Here is a 22,483-nt window from a genome sequence, read left to right as displayed (position 1 = left end):
GCTAAAGACTTATGTAAATCACTGGCACAGTCCATTATCTCTGTGCACACATCAACTACGTGTATATGTAAAACTATGGCCAAGAATGGTGTTCATGGGAGGACTCCATGGAGGAAGCCACTGCTGTCTAAAAAAGAAAAAAAAAAACATTATTGCTCGTTTAATGTTCGCATAAAGGCACTGCACAGAAGTTTTGGCAAAATATTTTGTGGACTGATGAAACCAAAGTTAAATTGTTTGGGAGTAACACACAAGGTCATGTGCGGAGGAAAAATCCCCAGCACCAACACGTCATCCCTACCACCATCCTATGGTGGAGGGAACAACATGATTTGGGGCTGTTTTGCTACCTTGGGGCCTTGACAACTTGCAATCATTAATGGAAGAATGAATTCAAAAGTTTGTCAGGATGTTATGCAGGAAAACCTGAGGCTGCCTGCCAGACAGTTGATGCTAAAAAGAGGATGGATGCTTCAACAAGACAATGTTTCAAAAGACAGAAGTAAACCAATTTCAGAATGGTTTTAGAAGAACAAAATATACGATCTGGAGTGTCCACGTCATGAACCCCATTGAGATGCTGTGGCATGACCTAAAGACAGCAATTCGTGCCAGACATCCCAGTAATCTTACAGAACTACAGCAGTTTTGTAGAGTAGTTTTGAAGAATGGTCAGTAAGTGTCTGATGACACTCTTTGAGCCTGTGGTTTGTCACTTGGGCAACAATTTTCTGGAGGTTTAGATTTCATAGGTCAACTTGACTCAAAGAATAAAAGATGCTATCAAATTCCAAGCTAACAAACGTTGCTCACTTAAAGTTGTTGTTGAGCTTGTTTTTTAAAAGCACATTTCAAGGGCATTTACTCTGCAGCATAAGGTAACACTACCTCTTTATGTATGGTAATCTGATAGAGTCACCTGGATCGATGATTTATGGTTTGTGATGCTTGACTGTCCTAACAGTGCACTGTAGCTGTAATTCAATGTTTGGGATTGTCATACAAACTGCTGAGGTCACCACAAGAACACTCTTGCCTCCAAGTTGGCGTGTTTCTTCAACAAATATAAAAAGTTAAATATTAGGAAACCAAAAGTCTTCAAATGTGTTTAACAAAATATTGTTTCAAATCATATAGTAGATGTTTTTAGTTGTATTCCATTTGAAAACACCCTGCTATTAGTCACACTGTATGTCAACCACCAAGACAACCTATAGGGACTGTCTTGCCAGAATTTGTTTTTCTTACTCTTAGTCATAGCGACAGCCCATCCAACAGGAATTCCTTTCTTATCCTGGATGATAACGTTTTAGGTAGTGTTTTCTAATTGATTGATTCAGATTTGTAGCATATTTCAATTTTACTTTCATTGTGATTTATGACCAGAGGTGGGTAGAGTAGCCGAAAATTTTACTCAAGTAAGAGTAGCGTTACTTCAAAATAATAATACTGAAGTAAAAGTAAAAGTAGTCGTCCAAAAAATGTACTCAAGTACAAGTAAAAAAGTATTTGGTGAAAAGAATACTCAAGTAACATTGTGAGTAACTGCTTATATTTTTGTTATTGGACTGTTGCTATAATGATACTGTACAATAACCCATTACATAACCACATTAAGCCAAAGAAATACAAAAAATAAAAATAAAATCATTTAATTCCAACGAGAGAAAAAAACAACATAAATGAAGCATTATTCGTCCAAAGAGCATGAGTGCCCTCTGGTGGGGAAAAAAGTTCCTTGTTTGAATAGTGAAGCCTTCCTTCATAATTGCTATTTCGAAATTAAAAGGATCATATCTCTGGTTTTCCGTGGTCAATCGGTGCCAAATAAAAACTGGGAGAGGTTAAAATTTGCGCTTTCGATTCATGTTGAGCATGTTGAACTTAATTATTCGTTGACGATATATTTTCGTTACCATCATCGTTAAGGAAAACAACTAGCTGACTGACTAGCACCACACTGGAAATTGATAATCAAAGCAAATTTGTCTGATTTCATTTGGTTACGAAACACAGAATGCTAACATTCAAAAATGCTAACTCATTTCTTTATTGATTCTAAATTGAAAATTGATTGAATAATACACAGCACCTTTTTTACTTCTGTTTTTTTATTTATTTTTTGTTCTATGTGGAAATCTGCTTCCACTTTAACTGCTTTATTTTTTATAAATTTCCTGCAAATGTGCTGCAAACTTGTTAGACTCTTGTCTAAAACACAAAATTCTCTTTCTTGCAGTGAATTTTGACCCTGACAAACTAACTTACTTATACTTTTCATTTCAGAGAGGAGACCTAAACTTATTATACTGAAAAATTATGTTATCCTTTGTGGAACAGGCCAGTCTATTGCCTTTTGCTGTCTAGAAACCATGACTATTTGCTCACTATCTTTGCCCTACCTTGTTTAGCTGACATGGGTTTCGCAAGACTCTTCAACTCTCCCCTCAAGCCACTGGCTGACCTCGACCCTGTGGTGGTGACCTTCTGGTATAGGGCTCCCGAGCTACTCTTAGGGGCCCGGCACTACACCAAAGCTATTGGTGAGTCTGGACACTAAAGCAAAATCTATGTGTTTCTCCAAATGTGCTGGATCTGTAAGAATGTCTGTATATGCAACGTTGTAATTATCTTAAACATGAGAAAACATGTACAAAATGTTAGGGGCCACTTAGTGCTGTGTTATGTTTAGTATATCACTTTTCCACGTGCATTCATGCTAAGTCACATGTTGGAGCATTTCCTGCTTATGATGCTACACGTGATTCGGGGTACTTTTCATCCTATGTCGACTTTTCACAAAAGGTTTGTCCCCCTTCAAGCTTTGTGACGGCACAAGCCATGGAAAGGAAGTGTGTTAGTTATTTATTTTGGAGCAATACCAGTGCAATGTACTGCATATTGAGGAAAAAGGGTTTACGGTATGCAGTGGAGGCTTATTTTTAATGTGTAAACATTTTAAGCAAAGTGAAAGTACAACTATCAAAGCAAAAGCATACGCGGAGATTAAGGGGGGGACGAGGGAGCATATCCCACCGGTGGCCGAAAATGGAATTGCATGTAATTGACTTTACAATTAATGAATTTAAAATTAAGACTTTGCCGGTAAAATGTTGTCGATAAAAGTTGTAAAGCAATAAAACAACAAAAATGAATGAAATGAACAAAAACATTTTTATAATGAGTCAAAACTATTTTTCAAACAGATCATGTGACTAGCACCTTAGAGATGGTCATTTGCTTTGCTTAGCCCCCCCCCCCAGCCCCACAAAAAAAAAAACTGAGGACAGAAGAGGCAAGATGGATATCCGTAATTTTTTCAAACCAAAGCTTTCAAAGCGACAGCAACTACTGAGCGAGAACCAAGGATTGAAGATGTGGATCATGAAAAGCTGGAGAGCGCTGCAAAAATGGCGAGCGGAGTTCAGTTTGTCCCCACTAAAAATGTTAATTGTACAACACAGCCACCACCGGGCGTACCATATTCAATGGACGACAATCTCTGCCAAAAGCATAGATGTCCTAAGCAGCCTGATTTAGAATTCCCCTCAAAAATTATGGGATTTAAAAAAAAACAAAACAAGCAAAACGCTTATTTTCAACGCATTATAATAAATGTTCCTGGCTAGAATATTCAGTCAAAAACTGCTTCTTGTTGGGTTTCTGGGTGAGCGGGGGACCCAAGCGCAGAGATAACAAGCAAAACACAATTTATTGACAGGTTTAGCAGAAGGTCTCGAAATAGTCAGGTGAGCCTTTGCGGTGGTTGAGCAGGTGGGCAAGCACGCAGTCAGGCAGGAAAGTTGTGCAGGATCAAGGGAACAAAAGAAAAATGAGCTAAATAGTAGTGATGGGTCCAGTGATACTAATGCGCCGGTGCGCGCCCCGAACTCATGGAGCAACCCCTGCGTCGGTGCGCGGATCGCTACAAGAAAATCACGTGACCGATGCATGAACTCATTGAACTGTGTCGACACAGTCATGACGCAGCAAACTGGTTCGAAAGGAAGCGCGTCAGTCAACGCAATGGAGCTGCTGAAACAATCCACATCTCAGGTTACTTCCTGGTTGTCTACATGCTATGGAAATGGACGTAAGACAGGGAAAACGCACTTGTCATCTTCCATTCAAAATATAATTAATTTTAAGGTAAATCTTAGTTTATTAGTGTGACGGGTGCAGGTGGATCCGTCGTTTGCGGTGCCTTGCCCTCAAGAACACATTCCGGCATATGACCTGCTAGCTTAGTGGTCAGAGCAAACATCATTCATCCCCCGTCGCGACGTGCGCGTTGGTTCGAGTCCTGGTCAGGACATGTTGAACGAATCGCGGTTCCATAACTTTTGATTTTACAATTGAAGGTTTTTTTTTTTTTTTTGCATTTGTACTTTGTATGTGACCAACCTGTCATATACAAACAGTTGCCACCTGCTCAATGCTGAAGACTTATTGGGCCAAGCATGAAAATGAAGTTTCTGATAATCCCAAAATAAACACAGGTATAGAGCCATTCTTTTACTTTCCCACTGTCACTTTTTTGGTAATTTATTAGAAATCTGTAATTAAGCTATAATTTATTTTTTGTCCACTTCAATTTCTTTCTGATGGGCTATGGTAGCACTTAAATGACGAAGTGGGGAGTCAAGGAGGCAATGCAACTGTAGATGAAATTGCAAAAGTGCAATGACGCATGGCTGAGCCGAACATGGCACGCAATGCCGATTTTCTTCAATACTGGAGGAGCCAATGGACATCTTATCCAAACCTCTTTCAACTAGAAATTCTTGTGCATGCTGGCATCGTTGGTTCTATGCGAGTGTGTTGTCCACAGCAGGCTTGTTGGGGGAAAAAAAAAAAAAAAAAGTAACCAACTAAATTTTAAACATAAAAAAAAACTATGTTTTTGAATAAAATTTTATCAGAACAAAAAGTTCACAGGCATTCATCATTCACCCATTCATTATTACTTACATTTTCACATTATAATAAATGTTCACATAATTTAAAGATATGGAATAATGCAATATGAATGCAAAGACTTAAATGATTTGATTTTACATGCTATGTCATCAGTTCAGTGTCAGTCGTTCAAGTGGGTTGCCTGTAGGGATTTTTTTATGTCCAGCAGGTGTCAGTATTCAATGACATACTGTCCACACTGTGTCAACACAGTGTGTCACTGTGTCGACACGCTTCATGAGGTCTCACGGACCCATCACTACTAAATAGTAGATTTTCAGGTTTTGTGATTGAAGCAGGAGTCACGAACTCGTTGAGTTGAGTTGTTGATCTGGCAATGAGGTGAGGCCAAGGACTGGCTTAAGTAAGCAGTTAACGATGATCACCTGCACCTGGTCCCAGGCTCACCCATCTATCGAATCCTGCAATCAAGGCAGACACCCCCCCCCCCCCCCCCACACACACACACACACAAAGAGGAGGAGCAGGGCTGACGCGGTCCTATTAATTTTGACGTGACGGAAATGGACTGTGATTGGTCCGCTCAGACTGTTGTTTCCGGTTCAGCGCGAAATCAGCGCCATTGTAAAACATTATTTTTCTACACGCAAAAATGGACCAAGCCTACGGGAGTATCATCGAAGAGCAAGTCTCGTCAACACATCATAAAGATTGCCAAATGGCAAGGTCAGCGATTGAATAAAAACAATGGAAGAACCACCGAGACGTGTGTGTTCGGAATCGAGTGGCCACACGAAGCGGTGACCCAGTCGGCCAAAAACTGCCAGCTTTTTATCACTTTATGTTGTATTTTTGGTTGGTTCACTTCATCATTTATTGTGTGCATATGTTTGCTGTGAGTCCGTGACTTATTTACATGTCAAACTTCAAGTACATGAAGAATAAAGCACAGGTTTGGTGTCAAAAGAGTTGTTTTGATGTTTAATTTTCAACAACAGACAGTTCACACACGATACATCATCACTGATTGAGAGTGCCTTGGTGCTTTTTATGATAACGTTAACATCAAGGCTTCCAACGCAGTTTGGGAAGTTCCATAGACGCCAGAAATCTGTTATGGCTTCCCACTGGCTGGTTGTAGGACACGGCAAACAAATCGGGCTGGAGGACTTTGCAGACCTTGGACGCAGTGCTCGATCGACGCCAGTTTGAAGCTAGCCGCCACTGCTAGCTGTCTCCACCCAAGTCTAGAACTCTCTGTGCGGCATCAAAAGTCGGCCAGACCGCCTCTAAAGTCTTCTGCGTCGCCTGCCCCTCAACATTTGTATGATCAACATTTATTCAATGTTGATGAGCTGAAGATTTACATTCAAGCGTTCCATCTTGCATTATTTTTTCTCAGTTAAACTAGACTAGCGGAAGTCAACAAGCATGCCCCAAAACCGTACAAACACACCCCTCTAGTGGCTTGGCGGTGAATTACAGAGCAACGCGTTCCCTCACCGCAGAACTATCGAATGCTCATTGACGCTTCTCCACTCGGTAAGACGGAAATATGCGCGCGCTCACACACGCACGTACACACACAGCTGGGATGAGCGTGTGTACAAGCATGGGCTAAGCTACTATCGGAGCATATATGTATCTTGTAAGTTAATTTTATTGCTGACACTGCGTTTCGAGGTCATCAACATTTTTGCCCCCGCCTGCCACAAAAGTCAAACTCCGCTTATGAGCAAAAGCATACAGGTTCAACACTGATACAACAAGCACAGGCTTGGGATGATGTGGTGTAGGGTGTCAGTTCACAAAATGCTGCATTACAATTGAAAACAATACAAGTTCAAGCAGGGGGGTAACTAAACCTAATACAGTACTGATGAGGCACAGCGCGGCACTGGCGAGTGAGCAAATTTTTTTTTAGCACTTACCTACTTACCTATCATAAAAGTCGGAAATAGCGCTTTAAACTATATATAATCAGACGAAAGTACAAATTTCTGTAAAAAAAAAATGACGTTTAGTTTTTGTTTTTCAGCCATCAGTTTTCAAAAATATAAATTGGGACATCCCTTGTTGTCAGTTCACCAGCTCTGCTCATGCTCATCAACTTCCATCTCTCCTTCACCTTTTTCTACACTCTGCTGCTCTACTTTGTCTGGACAGAAATGAAATCACTGTAACTTTTATGCAATTCACCAGTGTTTCTCAACTGGTAGGTTGTGGCCTAAAAGGGATTTATGTTGCCTGGGTGGGTTACCTAGTTTACCTCTCTCAATCCTCCTAGGTGATTTATCCTCGCTGCGAGCTGCTGCAAAACTTTCTAATATCCATTTGCAAGAGTAATGCTGTTTGAGTCAAATAGAATTTTAGAATTAAAAAAAAAAAAAAAAAAAAGACATTTTTTTACAGATTGCAGGGACTGTAGTAACAAATAAATTGCTTGTAAAATAGCTAAAAATTATGATGAGCACACATACCACACTGTTAGAGTTCATATCCCAAAGTTTTAATTTTAAAATTAATTCATACACATTGGTTCTATTAATTTCTCACATAAACAAATAGCATCCGTATTGATACAGTTCAAATACCACATATTACATCAACACAATAAGCTCTTGAGTGAGAGCGTCTCACTCAAACCACATGTAATTATGAATGTATTTATAGCCAATTAGCTAAAAGACAGCAGCTAATCTGCTACTTCAATTTGCAACCAGAGTAGTTAACCGCAGTTAACTACCTGATATGTAAAGAGTAAAGTTGAACCATTTAAATTCACAATTCTTTGGAATAGGCGACCGTAACAAACATCAATACAGAGATAAAAACGAAGGATGGGCAGTTTATCTGGCACTTACCTGTAAAGCAGATGGGAAGATGTCATTTGCACTGTCAACTGTATGCTTGGTGTTTTGGCACACGCACCGTAATATTGATGCTGCGCTCACGTGTTGTTAGAGTAATCGAAAAAACTATTCTCTACTACAAGGTGTCTATTAAAAACGCCAAACAGTCACTCAACTTGTCTATGTTGCAACTAGGGGTAGGAACCTCGTTACTTCACGATACGATACTATTTGCGTTACAAAGTTCACGATAACGATGATCTCACGATATGGCGATACAACGATTATCGATACATTGGTCAGGCAATCATTCTAGGATAATCTACAAAACAACTGAGAAACAGAAAAACAAACTATCTTCATCCTTCTGCTGTAAGCTTATCACTACTAAACGTCCAATCCATTTGAACTGGGAGTATACAGTGGGGCAAATAAGTATTTAGTCAACCACCAATTATGCAAGTTCTCCTACTGGAAAAGATTAGACAGGCCTGTAATTGTCAACATGGATAAACCTCAACCTTGAGAGACAGAATTTGAAAAAAAAAACAGAAAATCACATTGTCTGATTTTTAAATAATTTATTTCCAAATTGGAGTGGAAAATAAGTATTTGGTCACCTACAAACAAACAAGATTTCTGGCTGTCAAAGAGGTCTAACTTCTTCTAAAGAAGGTCTAACGAGGCTCCACTCGTTACCTGTATTAATGACACCTGTTTTAACTCATTATCGGTATAAAAGACACCTGTCCACAATCTCAGTCAGTCACAGTCCAAACTCCACTATGGCCAAGACCAAAGAGCTGTCGAAGGACACCAGAGACAAAATTGTAGACCTGCATCAGGCTTGGAAGACTGAATCTGCAATGGGTAAAACGCTTGGTGTAAAGAAATCAACTGTGGGAGCCATTATTAGAAAATGGAAGACATACAAGACCACTGATAATCTCCCTCGATTTGGGGCTCCATGCAAGATCTCACCCCGTAGGGTCAAAATGATAACAAGAACATTGAGCAAAAATCCCAGAACCCCACGGGGGGACCTCGTGAATGACCTACAGAGGGCTGGGACCACAGTAACAAAGGCTATTATCAGTAACACAATGCGCCGCCAGGGACTCAAATCCTGCACTGCCAAACGTGTCCCCTTGCTGAAGAAAGTACACGTCCAGGCCCGTCTGCAGTTCGCTAGAGAGCATTTGGAAGATCCAGAAGCGTACTGGGAGAATTTGTTACGGTCAGATGAAACCAAAATAGAACTTTTTGGTAGAAACACAGGTGTTTGGAGGAGAAAGAATACTGAATTGCATCCGAAGAACACCATACCCACTGTGAAGCATTGGGGTGGAAACCTCATGCTTTGGGGCTGTTTTTCTGCAAAGGGGCCAGGACGACTGATCTGTGTAAAGGAAAGAATGAATGGGGCCATGTATCGAGACATTTTGAGTGAAAATCTCCTTCCATCAGCAAGGGCATTGAAGATGAGACATGGCTGGGTCTTTCAGCATTACAATGATCCCAAACACACTGCCAGGGCAACAAAGGATTGGCTTCGTAAGAAGCCATTCAATGTCCTGGAGTGGCTTAGCCAGTAACCAGATCTCAACCACATAGAAAATCTGTGGAGGGAGTTGAAAGTCCGTGTTGCCCAATGGCAGCCCCAAAACATCACTGCTCTAGAGGAGATCTGCATGGAGGAATGGACCAAAATACCAGCAACAGTGTGTGAAAAGCTTGTGAAGAGTTACATAAAACGTTTGGCCTCCGTTATTGCCAACACAGGGTACATAACAAAGTATTGAGATGAACTTTTGGTATTGACCAAATACTTATTTTCCACCATGATTTGAAAATAAATTCTTTAAAAATCAAACAATGTGATTTTCTGTTTTTTTCCCCACATTCTGTCTCTCATGGTTGAGGTTTATCCATGTTGACAATTACAGGCCTCTCTAATATTTTCAAGTGGGAGAACGTGCACAATTAGTGGTTGACTAAATACTCATTTGCCCCACTGTAAATGAGTGAATGACCTACACAGCTCCTTGTGGAATGAACAGAGTAACAGAAATGTGTCACCACTAATACAGACGACTAACACGTGTCTGCTTGTGTGTTTGCGTGTGATCACAGATATCTGGGCTATTGGCTGCATCTTCGCAGAGCTGCTAACGTCAGAGCCCATTTTCCATTGTCGCCAGGAAGACATCAAGACCAGTAACCCCTTTCATCATGACCAGCTAGACAGGATATTCAGCGTCATGGGTTACCCAGCAGGTCTGTGGTCAATATAAAAAACCACACCCATTCATGCATGCATACATATACGTAGGTTTGGTCTCAAGATTGGTCTGGTCTCTAAATGATCAATGCAAAATAAATCTGTAACTTTCATCTGTATTGGTTCAGGTGATAGACCATTGAATTCAAACCTTTGTTTTCAAATACTATTAAAGAAACAGTTTGAAAACTTCCATAATAAATGTCTGGATTTTATTAGCAAATTTCAATTGCAGTATTTGAACATAAATTTTATTGGCGTTCACAATGCATACAAACTTGTTAATAATCTCTTAACTATCCGGGAATGCCAAAAAATAAACTTTTGTCTTAAGACCACTTAACATTGTCTGTCTAAATAAAAAAATTAAATATAACTGAAAAACTTACTTCACTTAGTCCGTGAATGACAAAAATAAATAAAAATGGAGCCTTACTTCAGGTAAAAACAACAGCTTTTTTTCTACAAGCACAGCCAAAACCAACAAAAAATGAAAGCGTCTTTGGGCTGCTTTAAGACCACATAAATAAAATGAAAACGAAAATTAGGGAGAAGGAGGTAAACCTCGGTTCACTACATTTCTCACACTTTAATTAATGTTAACAGTAGAAAACACATACAGGAGGACAATTCTCTCCAAGCAGCTTTCTACCCGAGTTTTGCAGGTTAGCAAGTTCACACGGTTTAATATTATGCTAACGCTGCAAGTCGGACTCTCAGTAGCAAAATTAACGTTGTGTTCCACCCCTCCACAAGATGGGGCGGGGGGCGTGTGTGTGGGTCAAGTCATCAACCAATTGAACGTGCGTTTAAGGGGAAAAAATGGACCGGCACATTCAGCAAGTGAAACGGGATAAATGTACGTAAGTCTGTATATAATGAAAATAATTCACTTAATAATGGTAGGGTCAATTCTATTCCTACAATTTATAGAGACAATCTCAATTACCTATAGATCTGACCTCATTATATAATGCAAATAAGGTTGCCCAAAATTTGCTAGGGACAATTTGAGCATCCTGAAAAGTTGGTAGTGCTATCCAAAAGTATTGGCACCCCTGCAATTCTGTCAGATAATGCTCAATTTCTCCCAGAAAATGATTACAAATTCTTTGATAGTAATATCTTCATTTATCTTGCTTGCAATGAAAAAACACAACAGAGAATGAAAAAAAAAAAAATCATTATAATTTTACACAAAACTCCAAAAATGGGCCGGACAAAAGCACAACCTTTGGACAAAATAACTGCGAACAACCACTTCCAGTATCCATCAATGAGTTTCTGACAGTGCTCTGCTGGAATTTTAGACCATTCTTCTTTGGCCATCAAGTCTCTGAGATTTGAAGGGTGCCTTCTCCAAACTGCCATTTTCAGATCTCTCCTCAGGCGTTCTGTGGGATTCAGGTCTGTACTCATTGCTGGCCACTTTAGAAGTCTCCAGTGCTTTTTCTCAAACCATTTTCTAGTGCTTTTTGAAGTGTGTTTTGGGTCATTGTCCTGCTGAAAGACCCATGACCTCTGAGAGAGACCCAGCTTTCTTACACTGGGCCCTACATTATGCTGCAAAAGTTGTTAGTAGTTTTCAGACTTCATAATGCAATGCACACGGTCAAGCAGTCCATTGCCAGAAGCAGCAAAGCAAAAACATCAGCCGCCATCCGCACAATCTTTTGTTGAAATCATCAATTTTTCTTTTCCGTCCACATCTAGGGAGGTTACCCACAGTGCCAGGAGCTTTACACTTATTGATGACACTGCGCACGGGAGACGCAGGAACATTCAGGTCTTTGGAAATCAACTTGTAGCCTTCAGATTGCCCATGCTTCCTCACAATTTGCTTCTCAAGTCCTCAGACAGTTTTTTGGTCTTCTTTCTTTTCTCCATGCTCAATGTGGTACAGGTACACACAAGGACATAGGACAGAGGTTGAGTCAACTTTAATCCATCTTAACTGGCTGCAAGTGTGATTTACTTATTGCCACGACTATATATACTCCATTCTCTTTTGTGTTTTTTCGTTGCAAGCAAAATAAATGAAGATATTACTACCAAAGCATTTGCAATTGCAATCATTTTCTGGGAGAAATCGAGCATTATCTGACACAATTGCAGGGTTGTCAATACTTTTGGCCAGCACTGTAAGTACATAGGCACAGTAGTTACTATTGAGTACAAATACATATATTTGTACAGCTACAATTTAAAAAAAAAAAAATGTGTGGCTGAGTAAGTGCTGATTTCAAACATAAAGTATAACTTTTAAAAAAATGTACACAAATGTAAAAATGTACAAATTAAAAAATCTTTTTTTTTTTTTTTTACAGGAAATTAAATCTCTGATTAACTTATTGAGTGTTAGTACTGAGGGAAAAAATGTGATGCATATTTTTAGAGACTGACAGGTCTCAAATTCTCACTTTGTTCTTCTAACTGCACTAAACTACACTTTTTGTGGACTGATTAGAACGACATGGTATGTATATTCTAGGCATGTATCCACCTCAGAGCCAGATTTTGAATTTTTTGTCTGGGGCTGATCAAGTTATTATCGTTCAAGAAAATGAACAAAATAGTTTTGCAGTTCTGTGTTCATGCTCAATTTTGACATTTTATCACAAATAAGAGACTTTTGAGTCAAACTGCAATTGTTTTATTACTCAGATAAAGACTGGGAAGACATCAGGAAGATGCCTGAATATCCAACGCTTCAAAAAGACTTCAGAAGAACAACGTGAGTGAATTCTGCAAGGCCCCGGTTATTTAAAAGTCCTTCCACACCACGTGCTCCAAGTGAATCTGGGGCTTGTCCAATCCATTCCAATTGCTTAAATGATAAAAAATCAAATTCAACAACCACTTTGAATAAATGATACAGTTGTTTCCCCTTGTTATTTATTACAGATATGCAAATAGCAGCTTGATCAAATACATGGAGAAACATAAGGTCAAACCGGATAGCAAAGTTTTCCTGTTGGTAAGTGTATAGCATAATCAGACGCATGAACGCACACATGCACCCTCCCTCTCACTCAGTCACTGGGTAGTGACAAGCATAAGTCAACAAACATCCATTTTCCACCCTATCTGAGTTGACTTTGGGCGAGGGACATTGTTGTGCATCCTGGACTGGTTGGCAGTCACATTGAATGTAGTCAAACAATCATTCACTTAGGCAATATAGAGTCTTCAATTGATTTAATGTGTGATTTTGGATTGTGTAAAAAGAAAACTTGCTTGTTTAAAAAAAAAACATAAATCCAAGTATTTAATTTTCCATGTTTTTGACTGTGAGTTTCTTTTAATTAATTACAAGAGGTTTTCTGCTTTCTGCTTTTCAGCTCCAAAAACTGCTAACAATGGACCCTACCAAAAGAATCACATCAGAACAAGCACTTCAGGACCCCTACTTCTTGGAGGACCCTTTACCAACCACTGAGTGAGTTTGAGAAACATTTATGTTTAAGTCATTCCGTTTATTACAGTAGGTGACGTTGTACAGCATTTGTACAAAAACACAAAGGACCTTTATCTGTATTTTTCCCACAGTGTGTTCGCTGGGTGCCAGATTCCATACCCAAAGAGAGAGTTTCTCAATGAGGATGAACCAGAGGAGAAGACGGAAAAGGTCATTTGATATCTCTTTCACTAATCTGAACTTTTTGGGCTTCATTTAAATAAAGGAGCAATATGTAAGATTGGTGGCTAAAAATGGTAAGGCAACCGAGTGGAACCTATTGAACTTCCCCTTTGGGCAGTCCGATAAGTGCTTCGCAATAGAATTAAGCTGTGTTATCTTACCATTTCAATCAGAAACTAGAAATGCAATTTCTGGAGAAATGCGTGGGCAGCTTTGCTCTGCTGCTCGATATACAAGTACACTAAAGTACACATTGTATGAGGGGCCGTACAAGACATTTTTCATTCTGGCCCTCTCACACATATACATTCTCCTTTCACATACATATATATTCACTCTCACACACATATATTCTCCTCTCACGTTCATATATATTCTTCTCTCACATTTATATATGTTCACTCTCATATTCATACATTTTCACTCTTTCATATATTTTAACTTTCACATTCACACATTTTCACTCTCACATTCATACATTTTTACTTTCACATTCATACATTTTCACTCTCACATTCATACATTTTTACTTTCACATTCATATATTTTCACTCTCACATTCATACATTTTTACTTTCACTTTCATTCATTTTCACTCTCATATTCATATATTTTCACTCTCGTATTCATACATTTTCACTCTGAGTGTGTATTTACTGTATGTAGAAAGAAAATATATGTAAATGAGAGAAGAATATATCGTTATAAGAGTGAATATATATCTGTGTGAGGGGAGAATATATGTATGTGTGAGTGAAAGTATAGTGGAAACGGAAGGCAGCTCTGATTGGCTGAGAAGCTGAAGCAATGGCGTACCGCACGCAGGCTATTTTTAGACCGTGACGTCGCATCGTAAAGCCGAAGTGGGACATTATAGACCCGCCCTCGCATAGACCCAACGTAAAAAGTGCTACTTTTCGTCGGTAATCTTTCAAAAACGAACATGCCGATCACGCATTGCTTTTTTGGATCTTGTAGAAACGACTCTAGACATTACGACCATGAAGGATGTTTTCTTCATACGTTCCCGGAAACCAAAAACTCGGGAGGAAAGAATGTGAAAACCGAATCAACTTGCGCGGACTTTAACACCAGCTCGGCGAATCCATTCACGTTTCATATGCAGTAAACATTATGTTGGGTTGGCATGGTCTTTCAGAGGACAAAGAGGTAAGCCATTTTTATATTTTTACTCTATTTTTTTAGCGTAACGTTGTGCCGTACTGCTTCTGTCTGACAATGAATGACCTGAAAAAAATTACAATGGTATCCGACTGCCACTGTTACCGTTTCTGTTATATACAGTGCCTTGCAAAAGTATTCGGCCCCCTTGAATCTTGCAACCTTTCGCCACATTTCAGGCTTCAAACATAAAGATATGAAATTTCATTTTTTTGTCAAGAATCAACAACAAGTGGGACACAATCGTGAAGTGGAACAACATTTATTGGATTATTTAAACTTTTTTAACAAATAAAAAACTGAAAAGTGGGGCGTGCAATATTATTCGGCCCCTTTGCTTTCAGTGCAGCAAACTCACTCCAGAAGTTCAGTGAGGATATCTGAATGATCCAATGTTGTCCTAAATGACCAATGATGATAAATAGAATCCACCTGTGTGTAATCAAGTCTCCGTATAAATGCACCTGCTCTGTGATAGTCTCAGGGTTCTGTTTAAAGTGCAGAGAGCATTATGAAAACCAAGGAACACACCAGGCAGGTCCGAGATACTGTTGTGGAGAAGTTTAAAGCCGGGTTTGGATACAAAAAGATTTCCCAAGCTTTAAACATCTCAAGGAGCACTGTGCAAGCAATCATATTGAAATGGAAGGAGCATCAGACCACTGCAAATCTACCAAGACCCGGCCGTCCTTCCAAACTTTCTTCTCAAACAAGGAGAAAACTGATCAGAGATGCAGCCAAGAGGCCCATGATCACTCTGGATGAACTGCAGAGATCTACAGCTGAGGTGGGAGAGTCTGTCCATAGGACAACAATCAGTCGTACACTGCACAAATCTGGCCTTTATGGAAGAGTGGCAAGAAGAAAGCCATTTCTCAAAGATATCCATAAAAAGTCTCGTTTAAAGTTTGCCACAAGCCACCTGGGAGACACACCAAACATGTGGAAGAAGGTGCTCTGGTCAGATGAAACCAAAATTTAACTTTTTGGCCACAATGCAAAACGATATGTTTGGCGTAAAAGCAACACAGCTCATCACCCTGAACACACCATCCCCACTGTCAAACATGGTGGTGGCAGCATCATGGTTTGGGCCTGCTTTCCTTCAGCAGTGACATGGAAGATGGTTAAAATTGACGGGAAGATGGATGCAGCCAAATACAGGAACATTCTGGAAGAAAACCTGTTGGTATCTGCACAAGACCTGAGACTGGGACGGAGATTTATCTTCCAACAGGACAATGATCCAAAACATAAAGCCAAATCTACAATGGAATGGTTCAAAAATAAACGTATCCAGGTGTTAGAATGGCCAAGTCAAAGTCCAGACCTGAATCCAATCGAGAATCTGTGGAAAGAGCTGAAGACTGCTGTTCACAAACACTCTCCATCCAACCTCACTGAGCTCGAGCTGTTTTGCAAGGAAGAATGGGCAAGAATGTCAGTCTCTCGATGTGCAAAACTGATAGAAGCATACCCCAAGCGACTTGCAGCTGTAATTGGAGCAAAAGGTGGCGCTACAAAGTATTAACGCAAGGGGGCCGAATAATATTGCACGCCCCACTTTTCAGTTTTTTATTTGTTAAAAAAGTTTAAATTATCCAATAAATTTTGTTCCACTTCACGATTGTGTCCCACTTGTTGTTGATTCTTGACAAAAAAGTAAAATTTTATATCTTTATGTTTGAAGCCTGAAATGTGGCGAAAGGTTGCAAGGTTCAAGGGGGCCGAATACTTTTGCAAGGCACTGTATATATAAAAAAACAACTTTAGTAAGGGGGAAGTGTAAATAAATTATAGGATTAAAGTGCCTGTGACACAAAAAAGCATGTTTATTTCATAATACACGCGGTATTTTATGCTCCTGAATGATATGGACCGCTTGGATGTGTGTGGAGGCTATCGCTATATTTATTTAGTTTTTTGAATCCCGCGCCAGGAAAATGAGTGACTTCCGGCTTCGGTCTTGCATTGAGGAGGAGGGCGCTGTGACGTGTACGGTAGAAGACGTCCTCTTCACTATACAGCGTACTGTTGTGTATGGGGACGAATGATTCAGCTGATTTTGCGGATTAATATGTTTATTTTTCGTATCACGCCAGCCAAACGGCTGCAGAAAAATCATTCTGTATGAGGGAGAGGCGTATGCGCCTTTTTGGAGTTTCAAAAGGTTCCCATTCACCGTGGATATTTACTGTGGGACCATTGGACTTACGAGGAAGTGAGTAAACATCTTGTTTTGTATTATGTCAAACACGAATACAGCGATTACAAAGTAAACACTACAAACTTCCTTTAAATGAAGGACTACTTACGTTTGATCATTGATAGGCATGTAAAAAGCTGTCCTAATGGTCATTAGCAGCAGCCCGTTAGCTGCACAACAACTCCAGCCACCCTCCTCCGGGGAACGAACTGTAAATTGCTCTCCGCCGGGCGGTTTGCCGATCCGCGACGACAATAGACGACCGGGTCGTCATGTCAAATAATTCAGGATAGTTATGTGTGATTTTCCGCTTTGAAGACTCTGAAACATCACTCGGTTTGGGTTAGCATGTCGGCTAGCTGTCACGCCTTCTGGTTTGTTTACATTCTCCGAAGCCGGGGAAGGGAAATGACATATGTCCGATTTAGGTGTCATAAAATATAGTTCGGGAGGTGCGACAGTAAAGGTGAAGTCGACAGTTTTGACCATTATGGAGTAATTTTGCCATGTCGTCCTGAATAAATGCATTTTTATTATTTCATATTCCATTCAGCACAAGACTGTTATTTGTCATGACCATGCCATTTATTTAGCAATTGGGGAAAATACTTGGATAAAAAGAATATCCTGTAAAAATATTGAAGTAGAGACAGAAACAATGACATTTTGCCGCTCTCTTCGTCGCGTTTTCCTCATTGTGAATAGTTCCCCCTCGACGGGCTGACTGGTCCTTCTCAAGCCATTTATATAGCTATTGTGGAAAAATACTTGGATAAAAAGAATATCCAGTAAAAATATTGAAGTAAAGAGACAGAAACAATGACATTTTGCTGCTCTCTTCGTCGCGTTTTCCTCGTTCTGAATAGTTCTCCCTCGACGGGCTGACTGTTCCTTCTCAAGCCATTTATGTTGCTATTGGGGAAAAATACTTGGATAAAAAGAATATCCTGTAAAAATATTGGAGTAGAGAGACAAACAATGACATTTGGCGGCTTTCTTCGTCGCGTTTTCCTCGTTCTGAATAATTCCCCCTCAATGGGCTGAATAGTAAAATCGATGAGACCAGTCTACCGCTGACGTCATCCACCTGTTGGGGACGCTAAAGCCCTATAATGGAGGCGTGGCTAACTGGCAGATTTAAAGGCTAATTTCTCGTCATCTGTGCTTTGCTAAATTGTTGTATATAGTGGAATCGTCTCAAAATATGATTCTAATTCACATAATAATGCCATTTAAGACTTTTTTTCTCGTGTCGTATGCTCTTTAAGATGTGTTATCAATGAAAAAATTAAAAGTGTTCGTTGGCTGTCACTGAGTAGCATTTGCGATCGCTACACAAAGCTAACTAAATTACCCCCTAGAACGGTAAGAGACGTAGGACAACCAGAGGATGTATAAGAAAGACAGGGCTGATGGTAAAGGATAGCTTGTTGAAACCGGAGAATGTCATTGTCAGTCACGTCGATAAAAAAAAGCTAAAGCTATGCTTAGGTCGGCTCGTTTTTTCGTCTTTTTCAGCCTTCGACACTAAAGCCATCTCTTTAACTGAACATTTTTATGTTCTTCCACATCTATGCCAGTCAATTTGGCACCAGGCACATCATTTTCGGAGAGAAATGGTAGGTTTAGCGCTGTAAACATCTCCTTCGTACACGATTTCCATTCATTTCCTAATAGGGACAAACAGTGGCTTGTCCTTGCTTAGCAACTGTAGCTAATGCCATGAATATTAATGAGCGGAAGTGACGTGTTGCTTGCGGTACGCCATTCCTGTTGAGGCGGGTCAACATGGAAGAAGAGACGCGAGCACTTCGGCAAGCAGTTGGGCTATTACAAAATTTTTTGTCGACCTCTGAAACGGTCACATCTTTGTCATCCTGTCTCGAGCGGCAGAGGACAGGATCAGCTGCACCCAATGTCAGTCATAATAACGCGATTGAAAGTGAGATGAGAGAAATTTTCCGACCTAACACCTCCCAAATCCCTTTAGCAGTACAAGCGGGCGCTAACGTGACACGTGTCCAATTTGGAGGATCGTCACGGCAGTAATTGCGATATCAGACTGAGCCGCGTTTTCTGACTTTGTGCCAGCCGCACTTTCTTTTCAGTTACATAAAAAAATCATCGCTCTGCCATTATACGGAAGAATGTTCCAGTGGTAAAAGTGGTTGACTGTGGCTCAGACTACCCTGGTTTGAACCGCACGAGAGACCTACATTTATTTACTTGTATTTTTCTAAATAAAAAAAATAATGATGGCCGCCTGACTAATTAAGACACTATTGTGAAATCAAGCACGCGCTTTCTATAATTGTGTCAAGTATTCTGGCAGATCATATTCTATTTGTGCTATGATTCACAGCAACAAATGTGATAATGATAAAAAATACAGTATGTTCTACAAACAGCAAAGTACACGTTTGTATTACTAGTACACACAAGTACACATGTTTGTAGTCGAAGTACACACATGCTTGTAATACAAGTACAAGAGCTTGTAGTACAAGTACACGCAAGTACAGAAGCTTGTAGTACAAGTGCTTGTAGTACAAGTACACGCAGTACAAATGTTTGTAGTATTAGTACACACAGTACATGTGCTTGCAGTGCAGGTACACGAAAGTACACGTGCTTGTAGTACTAGTACACGCAAATACACGTGCTTGCAGTACTAGTACACGAAAATACGCATGCTTGTGGTACAAGTACACGCAAATACACCAGCTTGTACAAGTGCTTGTAGTACAAGTACACACAGTACAAGTGCTTGTAATACAAGTACACATAGTACAAGTGCTTGTAGTACAAGTACACATTGTACAAGTGCTTGTAGTACAAGTACACACAGTACAAATGTTTGTTGTACAAGTGCTTGTAGTACAAGTACACACAGTACAAATCTTTGTAGTACAAGTGCTTGTAGTACAAGTACACACAGTACAAATCTTTGTAGTACAAGTACACACAGTGCACGTGCTTGTAGTACTAATACACGCAAATACACGTAATTGTAGTACTAGTACACGAAAATACACGTGCTTGCAGTACTAGTGTATGAAAATACGCATGCTTGTGGTACTAGTACACGCAAATACACATACTTGTAGTACAAGTACACTAAAGTACACACCTTTGTAGTCGAAGTACACACATGCTTGTTATACAAGTACATGAGCTTGTAGTACAAGTACACGCAAGTACACCAGCTTGTAGTATAGTACAAGTGCTTGTAGTACAACTACACACAGTACAAGGGCTTGTAGTACAATTACACGCAGTACAAATGTTTGTGGTACAAGTACACACAGTACATGTGCTTGTAGTACTGGTACACGCAAATACACGTGCTTGCAGTACTAGTACACGAAAATACGCGTGCCTGTGGTACTAGCACACGCAAATACACATGCTTGTAGTACAAGTACACTAAAGTACACGTGTTTGTATTACTAGTACATGCAAGTACACACATTTGTAGTCGAAGTACACACACCCTTGTAGTACAATTACACAAGCTTGTAGTATAGGTACACACAGTACAAGTGCTTGTATCACAAGTACACACAGTACAAGTGCTTGTAGTACAAGTACACACGGTACACGTGCTTGTAGTCCAAGTAAGCTCGGTACACATGCTTGTAGTACAAGTACACGCAGTACACATGCTTGTAGTACAAGTACACGCAAGTGCACATGCTTGTATTCCTACTACACGAGCTTGTATTACTAGGACACGCGCTTGTAGTACAAGTACACGCAGTACACATGCTTGTAGTAGCAGTACATGTAAGTGCACATGCTTGTATTCCTACTACACGAGTTTGTATTACTAGGACACACGCTTGTAGTACAAGTACAGGCAAGTACACGTGCTTGTAGTACAAGTACAGGCAAGTACACGTGCTTGTACTACAAGTACACGTGCTTGTTGTACAATTACACGCAAGTACACATGCTTGTTGTACAAGTACACGCAAGTACACGTGCTTGTTGTACAAGTACACGCAAGTACTCGTGCTTGTTGTACAAGTACACGCAAGTACACGTACTTGTTGTACAAGTACACGCAAGTACAGTACAGTACAGTAAGTGCTTGCAGTACTAGTGCACGAAAATACGCGTGCCTGTGGTACTAGCACACGCAAATACACATACTTGTAGTACAAGTACACTTAAGTCCACACGTTTGTAGTTAAAGTACACACATGCTTGTAATACAAGTACATGAGCTTGTAGTACAAGTACACGCAAGTACACCAGCGTGTAGTATAGTACAAGTGCTTGTAGTACAAGTACACACAATACAAGTGCTTGTAGTACAAGTACACGCGGTACAAATGTTTGTAGTACAAGTACACACAGTACACGTGCTTGTAGTACAGGTACACGCAAGTACTCGTGCTTGTTGTACAAGTACACGCAAGTACACGTACTTGTTGTACAAGTACACGCAAGTACAGTACAGTACAGTAAGTGCTTGCAGTACTAGTGCACGAAAATACGCGTGCCTGTGGTACTAGCACACGCAAATACACATACTTGTAGTACAAGTACACTTAAGTTCACACGTTTGTAGTTAAAGTACACACATGCTTGTAATACAAGTACATGAGCTTGTAGTACAAGTACACGCAAGTACACCAGCGTGTAGTACAGTACAATTAAGTGCTTGTAGTACAAGTACACACAATACAAGTGCTTGTAGTACAAGTACACGCGGTACAAATGTTTGTAGTACAAGTACACACAGTACACGTGCTTGTAGTACAAGTACATGCGGTACACGTGCTAGTAGTACAAGTACACGCAAGTACACGTGCTTGTTGTACAAGTACACGCAAGTACTCGTGCTTGTTGTGCAAGTACACGCAAGTACACCAGCTTGTAGTATAGTACAAGTGCTTGTAGTACAAGTACACAAAGTACAAATGTTTGTAGTACAAGTACACGCAAGTACACTGGCTTGTAGTACAGGTACACGCAAATACACGTGCTTGTAGTACAAGTACATGCAGTACATGTGCTTGTAGTGCAGGTTCACGCAAGTACACGTTCTTGTAGTACAAGTACATGCAAGTACACGTGCTTGTTGTACAAGTACACGCAAGTACACGTGCTTGCAGTACTAGTGCACGAAAATATGCATGCTTGTGGTATTAGTACACGCAAATACACATACTTGTTGTTCAAGTACACTAAAGTACACACGTTTGTAGTCAAAGTACACACATGCTTGTAATACAAGTACATGAGCTTGTAGTACAAGTACACTCAAGTACACCAGCTTGTAGTATAGTACAAGTGCTTGTAGTACAAGTACACGCGGTACGAGTGCTTGTAGTCCAAGTTCACGCAGTACACGTGCTTGTAGTCCAAGTACACGCGGTACACGTGCTTTTAGT

At 40.0% G+C, this 22,483-nt stretch overlaps 1 protein-coding gene across 1 annotated transcript in view; it reads left to right on the top strand.

The window, feature by feature from the left end:
* cdk19 (cyclin dependent kinase 19) overlaps positions 1–22,483 on the top strand; it is a 183,082-nt gene that overhangs the window by 132,128 nt on the left and 28,471 nt on the right. Inside the window, exons 6-11 of the mRNA XM_057823686.1 lie at positions 2,412–2,543; positions 9,906–10,049; positions 12,718–12,787; positions 12,958–13,030; positions 13,395–13,492; positions 13,603–13,681. Coding sequence (XP_057679669.1) covers positions 2,412–2,543; positions 9,906–10,049; positions 12,718–12,787; positions 12,958–13,030; positions 13,395–13,492; positions 13,603–13,681 — 596 coding nt within the window. The remainder of the gene's footprint in view (positions 1–2,411; positions 2,544–9,905; positions 10,050–12,717; positions 12,788–12,957; positions 13,031–13,394; positions 13,493–13,602; positions 13,682–22,483) is intronic.

This window comes from Corythoichthys intestinalis, chromosome 19 (assembly GCF_030265065.1).
Source record: "Corythoichthys intestinalis isolate RoL2023-P3 chromosome 19, ASM3026506v1, whole genome shotgun sequence".
Lineage (NCBI taxonomy): Eukaryota > Metazoa > Chordata > Actinopteri > Syngnathiformes > Syngnathidae > Corythoichthys > Corythoichthys intestinalis.
Note: the sequence above shows the minus strand (reverse complement) of the source record. Positions and strands in the feature narration are given on the sequence as shown.